This window comes from Lasiosphaeria miniovina (assembly GCF_030549165.1).
Source record: "Lasiosphaeria miniovina strain SMH2392-1A chromosome Unknown B0T26scaffold_2, whole genome shotgun sequence".
Taxonomy (NCBI): Eukaryota; Fungi; Ascomycota; class Sordariomycetes; order Sordariales; family Lasiosphaeriaceae; genus Lasiosphaeria; species Lasiosphaeria miniovina.
This window is the reverse complement of record NW_026848221.1, coordinates 5,239,407-5,254,908: the sequence shown is the minus strand read 5'-3', so window position 1 is coordinate 5,254,908 and position 15,502 is coordinate 5,239,407. Positions and strand designations below refer to the sequence as shown.

Genomic DNA, 15,502 nt, shown 5'->3' with positions numbered 1-15,502 from the left:
AACAGGCTGTGGTTTTCTTCACTCCGCGCCCGAGGCATGTTAAACACTACGATAAGTTAACGGTATTTAGGGACTAGCTGTTTCCTACTATTATTAAAGAAGTTTAGAGATTCCTAGGATTTATTCACTTTACTAAATGGCTTAAGAAGTTTGAGTAGTATTCTAAACCCTTAGTAGATCTAATAAAAGGGGGGACCCCTTTATATAATTTCTAGAGTGCTGATAAGCCATCGAATAGATTGAGAGGGTAGCTCTCAAGGAGCTAGCTGTTACGATCCCGGCTCAGGTGTGTAGGCGGCGTCTTCGGGAGGCAACAGAAGGTGCTGAAGAAGACTAAGAGGAGTTGTGTTATAGAAGGACCATAGTATAAAGAGTGGTGAGTGCGTTTTGTCAAAGTTAACTATACGTTACAAGTAACGTAGGACGCCTTTTCCTGATTCAATCACATGCATCACATGTGCCCGCTGGCTTCGAATTTACGCGGCCCTTCCAAAACATGACCAGCACCTGCTCGCGCGAACAGTCAACTCAATAGCCCACCGGAATACATTCCTCAACGAGTCGCGACCAGCACGGCTCTTTAATTTCTTCTTAGCATCACTAGCCTTAGCCAGGCCACCAGCGGGCATCGTCTCCGCCGCCCCCACCGCCTCCGCTTTTCTTCTTCTTATCGTCCTCTTCCTTCGCCTCCTTTGCTGCTGCATCGGCTCCCTTCGTCTTCTGCACCTTGGGCTTTGCGACTCTAGCTTCACGCTCGGCCTGACTGTCAGGATTGACGAGAATGACGTTGTTTCGAGCTGCCGTGAGTCCATAGTAGTGGAAATTGTACCGCCAGTTCTATAACCGGAGGGTGGCATTAGTGAGCCGGACCGTGGTGTGGGGATCTGGGTCAGAGCCAGAAGGGTTGGTCGTGGGATGAGGGCCATCCCTGGGTAGCAGGCGGTAAGAGATGGACTTATTCTTCGTGAAAAAGTTGAAAGCAACCGATGGTACCACTGAACCTGGGGTGGGATACAGCTGATCCTTCCGCCGGGAACTTGAGGATCAGGCTGGCCTGGAGGGGCTTATTATCAAGCTTACATGACTTCGGCCAGGTGAGGTCGGGAAGTGGTTCAAGACTCTTTTTTCCCTGGCAAGCGGCACAACGCAGTACAGAACTGGCTCCTGCTCGTCCGTGCCACGATCCTAGTGTTTCTAGTTGCGGAGCTTGTATGGTCCTTGGAGAAAAGAGCTTCAAATCTGTGAGGTTCAAGCACGGCGACAGGAGAGCCAAAAAGGGTGGTAAATTCGTGGTAGTTGCCCCTGGTTAGCAATGCATGTTAGGACTTTGGTAGGGGAACCCAAGTGCCTCCAAGTTCCGAAAAGCCACCGTAAAAAGAGCCAGACGGCCCACCGAAAAGCCCAAGTATAGTCAAGGTGCCTGCTCTGCATCCCCGGGTGTTAGGGGGGTTAGCGCAGACTGACTCCCACTTTAGTTGGAATTCTACTTGAACGGTAAACTTACATACAATTAGTCTAGTCTAAGAGGTCCGGCTTGTTTCAAGTGCCCAAACTCAAAATAGACCCACCGACTCAGGCCCCCAGGCCGCCACTTAATCATTAGTCGTGTGTGTGTCATGGTAAAGTGTCGCCCACTTTTGAGCCACTTTTGAGCCACACTGTCAAGTCACATCCCTACGTATCCCTTCATTCGTTCCTTTCAGCCCTAATCCCTTTTTTCGGGCTCCCGGACTTCCGAATACCCTCTTTTTTTCTCCCTTACTACGGCTGAGTCCCTTACGTAGTACGACTGAACAGACTGTTGAACCAGGTTTCCTTTGTCCTTTTCTTGGGAGCATAAAAAGCCTTCTTTCCTGTATTATTAGATAGGATTAAGACAGACAATTCAAGACCCTTCAAGCCACTGTCAACTTTGATCACGGACCAGATAAAGGATCATTCTTCGCGCTGAGAACTGGAAAATGCACTCAGCAGCTGCAGTGGAATTATAATGGCCACGCACTAGAGCCCTAGTCCACCCTCGGCGTACGAGCAGCACAACCTCCTGTATGAGGAATTCAGTGGGTACAGGAAAAGAGGCTTCCACCTAGTCAGTATTCATGACACCTTCCAGAGAACTCTGACCAAGTACACTGTCGTCTACAAACTCGGCTACGGAGGGTTTGCTGATGTGTGGTTAGTCAAGGTGACCAACACGATCCAAATGGGCACAAGGCACGTTCGATTCTTCATTCTGGACGGCCGAGAATCTGACCCGGACTGATGCCGTCTCTAGAATCTCAGGTGAGAGTCTGAGATGCCGGTGGTTCTCGCTGAAGATGCTCAGTGGCGACGCCTCCTGGTCCTAGAAAGCAGCGCATGAACGAGCCGCTCTGGGCAAGGCTGTCTGTCCACCAAAAACTACGGCCGTCTTCGCAGAATTTTCTTCAAACCTTCTCACCAGATAACAAATTCATCAATACCGAGTGAAACACTGTCTTACTCTATACGTATATCCGGTATTCGCCGCGTTCAGTCTTGCTAAGAGAGAGAGCACCGATGCCACCGAGACAGAGGGCGGCAGAGGGCGGCAGACATCTCCTCATATCTAGCAACCTGCACAGCAGCGCCGATCATTCTAGTTCACGCCGACACCAACCTGACTCCAGAGTTTCCATGGCTGCGTGCTGTCTACGCTTGGCCAAACTTCTTATCTAAATGCAACCACCTCGAAACCAACAGTTGATCCCGTCGATGCTGCCACCCCAATACTGCGGCGCAAAATAGGCACTGTGAAAAAATGCAGCACGAACAGGAGAGGAGAATCCGGCAAACAGAATACGCTAGGTAATCTACCGTTGGCTAAGCACCTTTGGAAGCGCGGCGTGATAAGGGGAACACATGTTTCGTGCCTGTAGGTGCACCAGTGTACCTAGATACCGATTATGCACAAGTCAACCCCTTGTACAAGAACCCGCCCTTCTTCTGTAACAAAATCCTCTGCATTGAAGTCCTCATGCCACTCGTATGCTCCTCCAACTCCCGCGCAGTCGGGCTCTTGTTGTGTGTATTCTTCAGATAGTCCTCGCTCTCGTACGCGGCAAGCGTCCACAGCTTGTCCTTGTTGCCGGGGTCCGTGTATATCCCAAACGCAAGAGTCCCGCTCTCGTTGCGCGATGCATCTACTTCCTCCTCCCAGTGGTCAATGACGTGGTGGACGCCGCCTTCCATGTAGGTCAGGGCCTCGACGACGATGTACGGGTCGGCGACCTTGGCGAACTCGGGTTTCACGAAGCTCTGGCCGCTGATGACGGTGAAGTTCTGGACGGTTGGGTTGTGGGCCCAGATGTTGGGGGTGTCCTGGGACCACTTCAATAGTGAGGTCGACACGATGTCGGCCGCGAGGTGCTTGTTGAGAGCTTCGTCATCGTCGTATCTGCGTGTCGCGTCGGCTCAGCTGCGAATTTCTAGCTTGACAAATTACTCACTGTTCGATCGAGTACGCCGTAAGGTTGTCGCCGCCGCCACGGGGTATGACGAGCGCGTGCTTGGTCACGCCGGGTTCGTTCGTGCACGACCAACGAGATATGTTGTCCATGCGGCTGATCAACTGAGGCAGATTTACTATTAGCTGCTGCTCCGAGCAAGCTCTTGAATTGAGCTCCATGTATACCTCATCTCTGAACACGGTGCTGGACGTTGGGAACAATTTGAGATAGAACACCGGAGCTCCCGCGGCCGATACGTGTTGAATCGACAAGCCGAGTGGGACCAGCAGGCTGAGAAAATGCATCATGACAATTAGATTCCGTCGTCCACCTGGTGTTAGTATTTACCGTGCAAGCTACGGGCAACTCGTACGGGCGAAGAGCGGGCTCGCTTTTATAATTGCTAGTTTGGGCTCATACAGGCTATACAGCTATTTACCGTTTCCATACTGCCAGTAACCTCTATCCTTTCCGGTTAAGATGTGTGACCTTGAGCAAGTTATAATTGGGTGGGGCATTTGGATGTACTCAAAGTAAATGAAGTGCATCTGCCGCATGGTCGGTGTTGCCCCGGGGAACACATTTATCCCTGGACCCTTGCGTGGATTTAGAACAAGGTTGAGACGAGAAGTTGCTCTGTCCATCTAGACTTGACACATTACAGCACCACCAGACGCTCGCGGATTTGCGCCAATGGAGCGTCGGATTTAGGAGGAACCTATCTCTTCGGCCTTGTGGGTTGCTATCTATGGATACCAGGCGTTTGGACAAATTGTTCTATTCTGATCACATCATGGTTAGGCATTATTTTACAGGCTTATTTACAGGCTTATTAATTAGGTAGGTCGCACTTGGTAGGTGACACCGCAGCGCCTGTGCCGTGCTAGTCAGCGCATTGCTCGCCCCTGGGGCTCATTGGAGTTTTGGATTTCTGGGGTCGCTAGGGAGTTTCCCGATTAGCGGAACAGTGTGGCGGTACCGGGCTGCGATTCCAACTGCCGCGCCCTGCTAGAAGTCTAGAGCTAACCGACTTGCCCCGCTAATTAGAGTCAGGTCTAGCCCTTGGTCACACTATACCCGCGGGAGCGGATTGAGGGGGCTACACTCGACTAATTGGTCCGGTAGCACTGCATATCGACCCTGTCCGAACAATTCGTCTCGAGACGGCACCTTCATCATCATACTAGTAGGTGGGATTATCTCTTGCTAAACTGCGTGCCTGATAGGCCTGTAAGAGGGCACCTGTATAGGGCGCTACAGTGGGCTCGGCACTGTAGCTGGCGGAGCAGAAGCGGTAGCGAAGGCGGGCGGCCAGCAGAAAACCTTATCGGTATCGCGAAACCTTGTCGGTATCGCGAAGCCTTGTCGGTATCGCGAAGCCTTGTCGGTATCGCGAAGCCTTGTCGGCTACGACCGCAACATAAGATGCCTCCAATGGAGGCTCCTTGCTCCCGTTCTTCTCTCCCTTCTTAATAATACCGAGGGGGGCGACTGAATTCTCGGTATCACTACGTCGAGTACCATCGCCCAAAGATCGAGTCTTTGAGGTGTGGAAGCTACGGTTCCTAGGGACCCAGACCTAGTTGGTCGCCGGTGAGGGAGACAGGGCGAAGACCGACCCATGATCCCCCTGGAAGAGTTCGGGTCGGTAATTTTGTGTAAATTTCAAGCATTCACCGCCACGAGGCAAGTAAAACACAGAGCAGGCATGGCTATGACTATTCCTTTGGGCTACCTTTATCTTCCGAGGCAACGCAATCCATATATCCTTTATTATCTACCGGCCACCTTAGATGGTGAAGGTGGAAGTTCTCGCCAACTCCCGCATCGGGTCCATCGAGCGTCTTGTATGCCCAGGCTCTGCTTTGTCCCCTGTGCTAGGCACAGGCCAAGCCTGGCCTAGCCTGGACCACCTAATGGTCCATGCACCACCAGCCTATCCCTCCACCATAGACTTTTCGCCTGCGGGCAGATAGTTTAGATTCCTCAAGCAATCAACAACTTTTCCTAGTAACAGTGCACCTCGCATATCCCCCAAGTGGTAACCACACTGCAGCAGTTTCTTCTCGGGCGGCCGCGTGGTGTCGTGTGCTGTGCTCGCTCCACTCGGTCGGTGACTCCACCGGTGCACCACGCTCAGCAGACCAGAAGTCTATGTTGGATGGGCGTGGTCGTAGCGCTCGTAGCGACCTTCACTATTGGAGATTGGGGGTGGAAGGAACCGGGTGTGCTGGTACCACCCGAAGGGCGCTGTATACCTTTCGGCCCGCTGACGCGCCGATTCGATCATGCGGATCTCGCGGAAGAGGTAGCGGCCGGGCATCACGGCCTCCACCACTACGGCGATGGCTTCTTCGCTGTGGGTTGCGTGGGTTGTGACCGAGACTTCTCTGCTGGCGAACAATCGGTCGAGGTATTGGAGGAAATCCACCAAGTAGCCAGTCCAGGCAGGGGCCTTTCCAGGCTCCTCCTCCAGTGCAGCAGGACGAACAGGCAGCACGATGACGAGGCCCGGCTTCACAACGCCGTACAGCACTGCTTCAGCCTCCTCGTTGATCTGCCTGCAGGGCAGTTCTCGGTTTCCGAAGAAGATTGAGATGCTGGTGTCTGTCTTGGCTCTCGCGGTAGTCGAGGGCGGGACAACAATGGTACTGTCAGTGGGATTCGCGATTGTCGACGACGGCGCTGATTGATCACCTAGCATGCTTGACGTGGAGGGCGTTTAGGTCTGCAAAAGCCAGGGCCGTAATAGTCAAAGTTGGTGTCGTTGTCTTGTTGCGCGGGAATCTCTGCGAGTGCGACGTGACTTGCGAGATTGGGTTCGGGAGCGGTTGGCGGTGCGGGGAAAAGGAAAAGGAAAAGGAAATGTAGCCCTACTGCTAGTTCAGGTCTGAGTTCAAAATCATTTTCGCACTACAGCTCCCCGCATCAGAACATACAACTCGTGATACACCAGAGTCACTGCCAAAACATGTCGGTTAGTCTTGGTGAGGGAAGCATCGTGATGGTGGTCGTCCTGAACGTCCTGTTACGGGGGTCGTCCTGCACGTCCTGTTACGGCGTAACGGGCTGCTGCCACACCTTAAGGCTTCTAAATCGCCTACCTGGCCCCCTAGACGGTCCCATGCCTGTTCCAGTGTCTCTGGGGAACGCGCAGGGACCTAGTTGCAAGATATTAGGTGAGCAATTTAGAAGCCCTAACGAGACCCAGTATTTTGAAAGTAAGGGGGGGGGATTCCGTTACAAAATGGAAACTTCTGGGTAGATTTCAGAGGCTTTTGCTTATAAAATAAAATTCAAAACGAAAATAACATAAATAATCTTATCAAATTTCTCAACGCTTCTTATCGATATATAGATGTACTTTTTGGATTTGAATCGGCCTAGGACTTGGTTGTAGCTACGTATTTATATGCTGTTGTGAGAGGCTAGGTTGAAGACTTTGAAAGTTTGGAAAACCGTGGCAAATCCGATGTGTTTGATAACCATTTTTGGCTAAAAAGTTGGGCTTCCTCTGTTGGTTTTAACAAGCAACAGCAGACAAAGAGATGCTCGCTGCCTGGTACTCTGGGTGACAACAGCCATATGGGCGCAAGCCTCACAATACGTTCCGCTCCATTTCAACCGCCTTCTTGGCCCGTCGGGTACAAGATGTGACCAACCACTTTCGCGACGGGCGAAGCCGACATTGTGTTCCAGTTGAACGTCAAGGCACCGTTAGTTGACGCCCAGCTCCAAGAAGGCGTAGAGGTCGGCCTTAACCTCGGACATAACCTCGGACATATTCGATTTATTTTTATAGAGCCCCCCAAAACGAAATTGATGGCCTTTTATTCCCTCGAGGAATGTATCGCCGGCATCTGGTATCTCAGTGCAGCTCCAGAAAATATAGCCCATACCGAAGCACAAGACTGGAGGGGAGAGGAAATGCTCTTCCAATACCCAACCGCGAGTGTTGAGCGGCAGCTCCCCAAAAGCTTTGCGGAGGTCTTTTCCAAGAATGGTAGACACGTAGGTATCCAACTACTAGACACGTAGGTATCCGACTGCATTAGCTGGCTGCCCTCTCCAAAGGGGGCCGGGTCCTGTCTATGTTGAAGGGCCGTGTTACATGAGCGGGCTAGGTGCCTCGGCAGGCCTAGTTTGGATTGGCAGCCCCGGACAGCGAGACGTTGAGGTTGCGGTTGGAATAGACGTCGTGCATCTTGGCCGACTCGGAACGCCAGTCTTGGGTGCTCCCGGGGCCGGACTGGATGATGCAAAGCGAGTCTATCTACAAGTATTAGATGCTGATGCTCTTGACAAATTGCGAACCTCGACGAAGGCCCTGGGAAGGTCGGAATGCTGGATCCCGGCCTGACGAAAGTTGGTCAGACTCGCAGCCTCGAGACGTATAAAGCCGGGATTGAGGCCCTAGCAGTAGCTGAGTGTGGTGTAGGGGCCAGAGACGTGTTTCTTGGTGGGTAGGATGAGGTGGACCTTGGACTCGCCTAGCTCAAGGAGACCCGTCGGATAGACTGTGGGTTGGTTATTGTGGCTGCACTTTTGGTGCGTGCCGTCGCATCCGTTGAGCCAGTCTTGTGCACGTCCGATCAGAGCTGGCGATGCATGCCTAAAGTCTATGGGTGCTCTGTCGGAATACTCGAGTCGAATTTGACGTCCTCGTAGATGAGATACTCTTCGCGCAAAGGCACTACGGTATCAGAACCAGGACCCAGGGGATATCGTAGCTTTTGCAAATGAAGCAGCGTGTCGAGAGCGTGGTACTAGTATTAATATCGACTTGGGCGCCCTGCAAGTGCAGGCGAGTGTCTCTACGAAGCAGGTGCAAATAGCGCAACCACTTTCGACCCCTTGCATTAGCGACGCGGCGTCTTCATGGTGCGGACTTCCGTAGTCAAAATCGCCCTGCAACGCGAGGGAGCACTTCTCGCAGATCATTGCGCGTGTCGTGGCCGAGGGAATTGGTTTGGGTTGAAAAGAAGAGGTAAAGGTTAATTAAGGTCAAAGGTGAGATTCTCCAATCTTGACTCCTGCCGAGTTCCAACGGTCACGTGTATTTTTAGATAAGGTGATTAGTTGATTAGTCCCCTTACGGTCATGGTAAATCAGGTACTGACAGACCGCACCACCTCGTGCTTTCAGTTCTTGAAATTTTAGGCTATTCGATCGACTTCTTTTCCTACAGGGCCTGAACTCGACTCAAGCTCACAAAGTTTCGCCTTCATGTCTTCCGAGGCAATATTTTGAACAGATCGCCGATGAGCCTCTCCAAGAATGGAATCCAGCAATTAACCAGCCCAGGCCTAGACTAGACGAACGTCTTCAACTCGTCGCAGTATCCCTGTGCAACAGCCTCATAGCCGCAAAACTCCACAATCCTCTTCATCTCCTCGTCCTCGGTGCGCTTACTCACCACATGACATGCATCCAAAGTCAACCGCACCGCACGAACGCCTCCAGCCTCCAGTCGACCTCATCCTCTCCAAATCCTCCGTCCACCCTTGGGCCTCGGGCATGGATTGCCCCGCATATGTCTCCGCCAGACATCACAAAATGTCTCCGTAGTTGCTCCGCAACTCCTCCCCAAGTCCCTAATCCGTCCAAAGTGCCCTAATCAATCAATCATATTATGTCTCCGAGGAACTCTCCCTGTCGCATCACGAAACGACGGCGTAGACTCTATAAAGAGCTCTCTCTGGATTTGCTCGATATAGCAAAAGCAAAACACTCAAGAAATTCCCAACTTGCTAAACTCCCTCTTCTTCATCAAGACCAACACAAACAAAACGGAAGTCGGCTCAAACACCTACCACAGCCTCGCCTGCACTACTCCAATGTCTGTCCCCACTGTTGTCTTCATTACCGGCGCAAGCAGAGGCGAGTATCTGCACCATTTGCCCCTCCCGTAGCAAGCACTGAAGAATTGAAGGAGGCCTACGCTCACCCGTAGCCGTCTAAGCTAACGTTGTCTCTGTCCGCCGACTATGCAGGAATCGGCAAGACACTGGTCCAGACCTATCTTGCTCGGCCCAACCACATCGTCGTCGGTAGCGTCCGTGACACGGCCTCGCCCAACGCCGAGGCCCTCAGGTCGCTGCCTGCCGCCGACGGAAGCCGCCTGCTGCTGGTCAAGATCGAGAGCACCTCATACGCCGACCCCGCCGCTGCCGTGCGCGAGCTCGAGGCCGCCGGCATCGGCCACGTCGACATTATTATCGCCAACGCTGGCGGCACCGGCGGCGGCATAGCCCCTCTAACCACCGTCACCCCTGGGAACGTGGCCGACGTCCTCGCCCTGAACGCGCTGGGCCCTCTCGCTCTGTACCAGGCTTTCCTGTCTCTGCTGAAGAAGTCGCCGGCGCCCAAATGGGTGTCCGTATCCAGCGCCGTGGCCTCCATTGGCAACATGGAGAACTTCCACTCCCACGTCGCTCCCGCCTACGGCATCGGCAAGGCCGCGCTGAACTGGATCACCGTGTATGTCCATCTTCAAAAGGCACTGCGAACGATTCAATTGGGATATGGCTGACTGTGCCCCAAAATTAGAGCCGCGCACTGCGGCAACAAGGAGCTCATCGCGTTTGTCCTGCACCCTGGGTAAGCAAACAAGCACGCCCACCACTCCAACAGAAAATCTCCCAACCCCAATCCAGCCCTGGGAGGATAGAAACGGGAAAAAGGAAAAAAGACCAAGGATCTGACCGCCTTGGCACAGCCTGGTCCAGACCGACATGGGCAACCGGGCCGCCAGGGGCATGGGCCTGCCCCAGGCGCCCATCACCCTTCAGCAGAGCGCCGACGCCATCATCAAGCTGGTAAGCTTCCCGGTCAAAACAGTCGCTCCCGTCCTTGTTGCCTACGGGAAATACAAAGAAGAATTCAAATCAGCACAGCTCTAACTGCGAACTCTTAACCAGACCGACGAGGCCACACGCGAAAAGACTTCGGCCAGGTTCTTTGACGCCATCCAGGGCACCGAGATTCCCTGGTGAACTCATCTCTTTCTACAAGGGCTATTCGCTGGGAGCCTTGTGACGTGATTAATTATCCTACTGGATGAGCAAGGTTACCCATTTCCCAGTTGAGTAGCGAGTCTAGAGTAAATAAGTCTGAAAGAAAGTCGAATAATACCTATATAATTAATCACCCCCCAGAGCATAACTCTAATGTACCCGAGTCAAATAAAAATCAGCCCAGTGCCCCAAAAGGGTGAAGAGGAGAGTGGAACGCCGGGGACATTGAGCCTTTTTGGGCCGATATACCCAGCTAGGATTGGCGGAGGCACCCAGACACCGAGCTTTACCGCAGTGTCTCGGAATACCAGCGGCTACTCTCCGATTGGGTTGCCATGCGACAACAAGAGATGGCGGATGACGACGGCTAGCCCGGCCGAAAAAAAGACGAAAGACGCACGCCGTTCTATTATTCCTACGTACCCAGGCAACCGTTTGAGATTTATCATCTCCGAGCAGCAGCAGAAGCAGCCTCCAGTGGCCATCGTGGGCCAAATTGAGGGAGATACTCAGCTTCGACCGCGCTCTCTGTTGCCCTCCCTACAGATCAACCCCTTCTGCCGAGCCCGGGCCTCGGGGGACCTCGGAGAATCTGTGGGTTACCTAGGTGTAGTGATTTCGTTGTCATTATACTTCAAGCTACCTAGCTAGGATGCATAACTTACCCTTCAAATCCTTCAATGCAGCAGCAGCGGTTCTCGGTGTGTAATCTCAGCAGCCCCTTCCAGAATAACGAGGTTTGCCGTATTGGGTGCGAATCGTGAGTGGTTCCGAAAATTAAAAATTTATTACTTTTATTTCCTTTTGCTATTTCCCTTCTTCTCTTTTCTTCTTTTCTGAAAGAAACACCATTCAACCGCAGCAACGGATGACCGGCCTCCGATACGAATTACCCACCTCGCAGTTTGAAAGCTTTCAAATTCTGTCAAGGTCGTCCAATCTCGCACGCTTCTGAGACCGGATCATTATCGTGGCTCTCTCTCTCAAAAAAAAAAGAAAGAATGTCTCAGTTTTGGCCTTTGATCAGCGGTACCTAATACGTAATCGCAGCGACGATCCGCCAAGACCGGCCGCCTCTTATTGGTGTAGTACTTCTCTCCTCCTTTCTCAGCTTTGCCTCAATGCAATACCACCGTACCACGGCTGTGGAACGCGCATGCCGCGGAACCACCAGGCGAGAAAATTCTTCAGCCAGTCGTGACACAAAAAAAACCAATTCGGCTTCATGTCTGTCGGCAGGTCTCGCAACCATTCGACATGCTCGGAATAGCCGCAGCTGAATGCTATACCCCACGTGCATGCAAATGGTGCCGACGATGGAGGCGGGTCCGGGGGAAAGACTGCGAGGGCGCGGATTCCGAGAGTGCGAGGCTGCCTAAGTAGAGAACTGCCTTTACGGATTCCGAGAAGCGCGGCCCACTGTTTTGGACACGCTCGCTATCGTGGCATGCCATGCTCTCACTGTCTTGCGGCGCGTTTTCGCGCGAACACTCTTCTGCTCGTTGCAGCGTCTATTATTGGATAAGTTGGTCCATGTGGTGATCAGATCTATGTGTTGACGAGTATTTGAACGACCAATATCCCTCCTCAAGTCCTCATACCCCCTGGCAATGTCCTTCTCGCCTCCCTCTTCTTCCTCGCGTATCATTGTCCTGCTGTTTGCTTGTCCTCGTTGCTCGCCGAGTTCCTCGTCGCATACGGATACACTCCCAACAACTCCGGAACCATGAAGTCTGCCACCGCGATTGCTGCCTTGGTTGGCATCTCGCTCTATGTCTTCCCGGGAGCAGCAACGCCACTCCCTAGCAACGCAAGCTCGGCGGTGGCGAGGACCTGCAACCCGCGGTCCCCTGGGTACTGTACCGGAACGAATTACACCGCATCGCTCCAGGACACGTACGTGTGCGGCGACAGCAGGCTCGGCCCCGTCGTGCTGCCCACCTATCTGGAACCGCTCGAGTCCGTGGTCGAGCTCTACGAGCGCTACGGCGGGCTGTGCCCCGGCGAGTTCCTGGCCAAGCATTGGAATGCATCGCATGTCAACCCCAGGACCGGCAAGGTCGAGCCCAGCTACGAGTACCCTCCATTCGAAGGCTTTTCGCTCGACGCCCACCACCAGCCAATGCGGGCCAACTTCACGCTCGAGAACGGGACGTATGTCGACCGGTTCGGCTCCGAGTCCGGCAACTACACCAGCCCGTTCGGATCGCCTTACATTCAACGTTCCCTGCCGCCGAACAGCTTGAACACGCACCTCCCCACAGGGTGAGCTCTCTCTCTCTCTCTCTGTCTCTCTGTCTCTCTGTTTCTCTGTCTCTCTGTCTCTCTGCCTCCCTGTCTCTCTGTCTCCCACACTCCCTAAGAACCACGACGGCGGAGGACTAATTCGCAGGATCAGCAACGCGTTCAACTATTATGTGTACCACGTGATCAAGCCGTTCATCGTTTTGGCCGGGCCGGCAGCGCCATGGTTTGAGATGCCGGGTCAAGGCGTGCAGTACGAGCTGTACCAGCCCATCTCCCAGCTCCTCACCACCGCGGACGGCGGGCCGTACTTGGAGCGTGTGGCGAACCCGGAGACGCTGTTGCCGGTTATTCAGTAGCCGTGGCGCTTATGTGAAGTGCGGCGTTATCGCTGGTGATGAAATAAACATGGAGCATGTTGAGGCTGCACAGCAGCGAACCAGGAAATAGGGCGTCTGGGCTGGAAGAGCTGCATTTTTGCATTGACGATGACGCGTGTGACGGCGCGCTTGTTTTTTGTGCAACGAGTCAACCAGAGACTTGGAGTTTGCTCACCGACTAAGGTAGGACCTACCTAGCTGAGGGGGAATGATGGGATCTTTGGTCTCCTACTAGCGGAAAAATCCAGGGTAATGCAGTGGTGGACTTGTATTTTCCCTCGTGGACTCACTTCGCTGGCTGGATACATTTGGGTGACCCACCTTGCTGCTGCGAGCCTTCGGAAAGCTGACGACTGTCTCTCTCCCTGCACTAACTACGGGAGTTGGACATTAATTAAATCATTTGTAGGTATGCACGGCACCAGCAGTAGTATTATTAACCCGACTTGCACTAATTGAATACTTATCCGAGGCTACCGGTTTGGTTTGATGGCGATGCCGTGTGCGGTTCCCGCTGTAATCATGTACGATGCCGGTCCACGGCCGTATTCTCACGGCTGAGTAGGGGATGTAATTACGCGCCCCCCAGACCGACAGCTAGGATAGAACGCGGCTCCCCCCAACTCCATTCCCCCCCCTGCGTATGTGCCACTCCTAAGGCTGTGCTACTACTATTACTGCTGCTGCTGCCCCGACGGCGGCCGCAAGGTTTTTTCGTCATGTTATGTTAATGAGGGAGTTGTTCGGTGATGTAATATGTTCAAAGGGGGGCGGGGGCCTCAGGAGTCGACGATGTTGCTTGGCAAGAAGGGCTTCGCTGAGAACTTGACTTCGATGAGGGCTAATTAATTAATTTACTGCGTGGTAGCGACGTGATTGTCGGCTGTTTGGCACTCTGCGGTGCGCTTGGATGAAGGGACATATGTATTTTGTTGACAAGGTGACGTTATTCTGGAAGAGGCTGGCTTACTTTTCGTTGTAGGAAGTGAGCGGCATTGCGTGGAAAATGGCATTAGCCTTGGGATACTGGCTTCGAGGTGATGCATGTCGTTATGTTAGAACGAGCGTGCACTAGGAGTTAAAAGACACTGAATTTCGATTCGTGTTTTATCGGGATCGTGGAAACACATCCGCCACGGGCTGCCCACCTGGTAGGTACCTGGGCTGGTGCCCGCGTTGATCTCTTATCGAGGTACTGGGCGGTCGGGCTTCGTTGGCGGCGGCGGCGGCCATTGCAAGTTCCAACGGTTATGAGGTCTGTCACTTTGGTGTGTTTGGGCTGCCAGCCAGCGCCGCTGACCTGACCTGGCCCGACGGCGTCGACGGTAGCCGTAAGAGGGATAGAGCTGCTGGTGGCTTGGTGTTCGGATCTGGATATGAGATCGATCTGAGAGGGCCTCGAGGAAAAAGGGATAAAAGAGCATCTCACATGGCCTGTTATTAGTCTGTAATTGCGTCGTAGAGTGCGTGCGTGCTCTAGACCACGCTCTGACATTCTTACCCAGCAGGCATATCATCTATTAATCAATTCAATTCCAACTCGTCATCCATCATGTGTAATATAGCCCAGACCTACTATAGCTGCGGCTGCAGGGGCCCATACGTTGTCAAGGAGCCTCGCTGCTCTCGCCACCCGAACTGTTCAACCACGAACGTCGGCAGTACCCACCTTAGCTACCCCTACCACGATCACCGGCCCAGGGGCTAGTGAGTTGAGAAGGAATTGCATGCTGTTGCAGAACTGGGGTGGGAATACAGAGAAGAAATGGGGGTTCAACGGGGTGTCGTCGCCGGTCGACGGACGATTTGTTTTTTGTCATTGTTTGTGGGGCTGGTTCCCCTGAATTGAATTTGATCAAGGTAACGTATTATACAAACGAGCGGCGAATATAAGCGAGCGGCGAATTTTCCCCGCGACGCGACCCTTCATCTTTGATCCTCAATTCTACCACAACAAGCTATAGTTACCCCTTCGAAAGAAGCTAGGGTAATCTTAGATCTCAAATCAATCCAAAATAGTAAAAACCTCAATATTCTTTCCACAGCCAATCTGTACAATGTTCCAGAAACAACACTTCGCTATCGACCCGCCGGTCGGCCTTCACGACGCGATATTCCAGCTAATTCGCGAAAACTCACAGATCTAGAGGAGCATACGATTATCCAGTATATATTTGAGCTATGTGTACGCGCGTTTCCTCCTCGGCTTTGTTCGAGGGACAACAGAAGTGCTGAAGAAGACTGAGAGGAGTTGTATTATAGAAGGACTATAGTACAAAGAGTGGCGACTGCGATACTTGCGTACTTCAAAGGAAATCTATTTAAGGGAAAGAATAGGTCTTAATATAGACCTGAGGTAAGCTTTCTAGAAGGTTCTAGAAGCCGTAAGTGGCCC

At 52.8% G+C, this 15,502-nt stretch overlaps 5 protein-coding genes across 5 annotated transcripts; 2 read left to right on the top strand and 3 right to left on the bottom strand.

Annotated features, from left to right (window-relative positions):
- Nucleotides 1-2,922: 2,922 nt before the first annotated feature.
- B0T26DRAFT_748539 (uncharacterized protein) lies at nt 2,923-3,772 on the bottom strand (the record flags this gene model as incomplete). The annotated part of the gene is made up of 3 exons (XM_060444975.1): nt 2,923-3,415; nt 3,468-3,589; nt 3,653-3,772. 3 exons carry the CDS (start codon nt 3,770-3,772, stop codon nt 2,923-2,925), a joined length of 735 nt encoding a protein of 244 aa, XP_060301157.1.
- Nucleotides 3,773-5,619: 1,847 nt separating this feature from the next.
- B0T26DRAFT_672850 (uncharacterized protein) lies at nt 5,620-7,156 on the bottom strand (the record flags this gene model as incomplete). Its single annotated transcript, XM_060439517.1, has 4 exons — nt 5,620-6,172; nt 6,407-6,492; nt 6,572-6,628; nt 7,130-7,156. 4 exons carry the CDS (start codon nt 7,154-7,156, stop codon nt 5,620-5,622), a joined length of 723 nt encoding a protein of 240 aa, XP_060301156.1.
- A 449-nt stretch (nt 7,157-7,605) lies between these two features.
- Nucleotides 7,606-8,408, bottom strand: B0T26DRAFT_748537 (uncharacterized protein; the record flags this gene model as incomplete). Its single annotated transcript, XM_060444974.1, has 5 exons — nt 7,606-7,716; nt 7,782-7,880; nt 7,947-8,044; nt 8,110-8,233; nt 8,286-8,408. 5 exons carry the CDS (start codon nt 8,406-8,408, stop codon nt 7,606-7,608), a joined length of 555 nt encoding a protein of 184 aa, XP_060301155.1.
- Nucleotides 8,409-9,194: 786 nt separating this feature from the next.
- Nucleotides 9,195-10,549, top strand: B0T26DRAFT_166918 (uncharacterized protein). Its single transcript, XM_060433535.1, has 5 exons — nt 9,195-9,347; nt 9,461-9,947; nt 10,017-10,067; nt 10,186-10,285; nt 10,388-10,549. Exons 1-5 carry the CDS (start codon nt 9,305-9,307, stop codon nt 10,460-10,462), a joined length of 756 nt encoding a protein of 251 aa, XP_060301154.1. The 5' UTR covers nt 9,195-9,304; the 3' UTR covers nt 10,463-10,549.
- A 1,223-nt stretch (nt 10,550-11,772) lies between these two features.
- B0T26DRAFT_848620 (uncharacterized protein) lies at nt 11,773-13,086 on the top strand (the record flags this gene model as incomplete). Its single annotated transcript, XM_060447615.1, has 2 exons — nt 11,773-12,748; nt 12,882-13,086. Exons 1-2 carry the CDS (start codon nt 12,210-12,212, stop codon nt 13,084-13,086), a joined length of 744 nt encoding a protein of 247 aa, XP_060301153.1. The 5' UTR covers nt 11,773-12,209.
- Between the last annotated feature and the right edge of the window lie 2,416 nt (nt 13,087-15,502).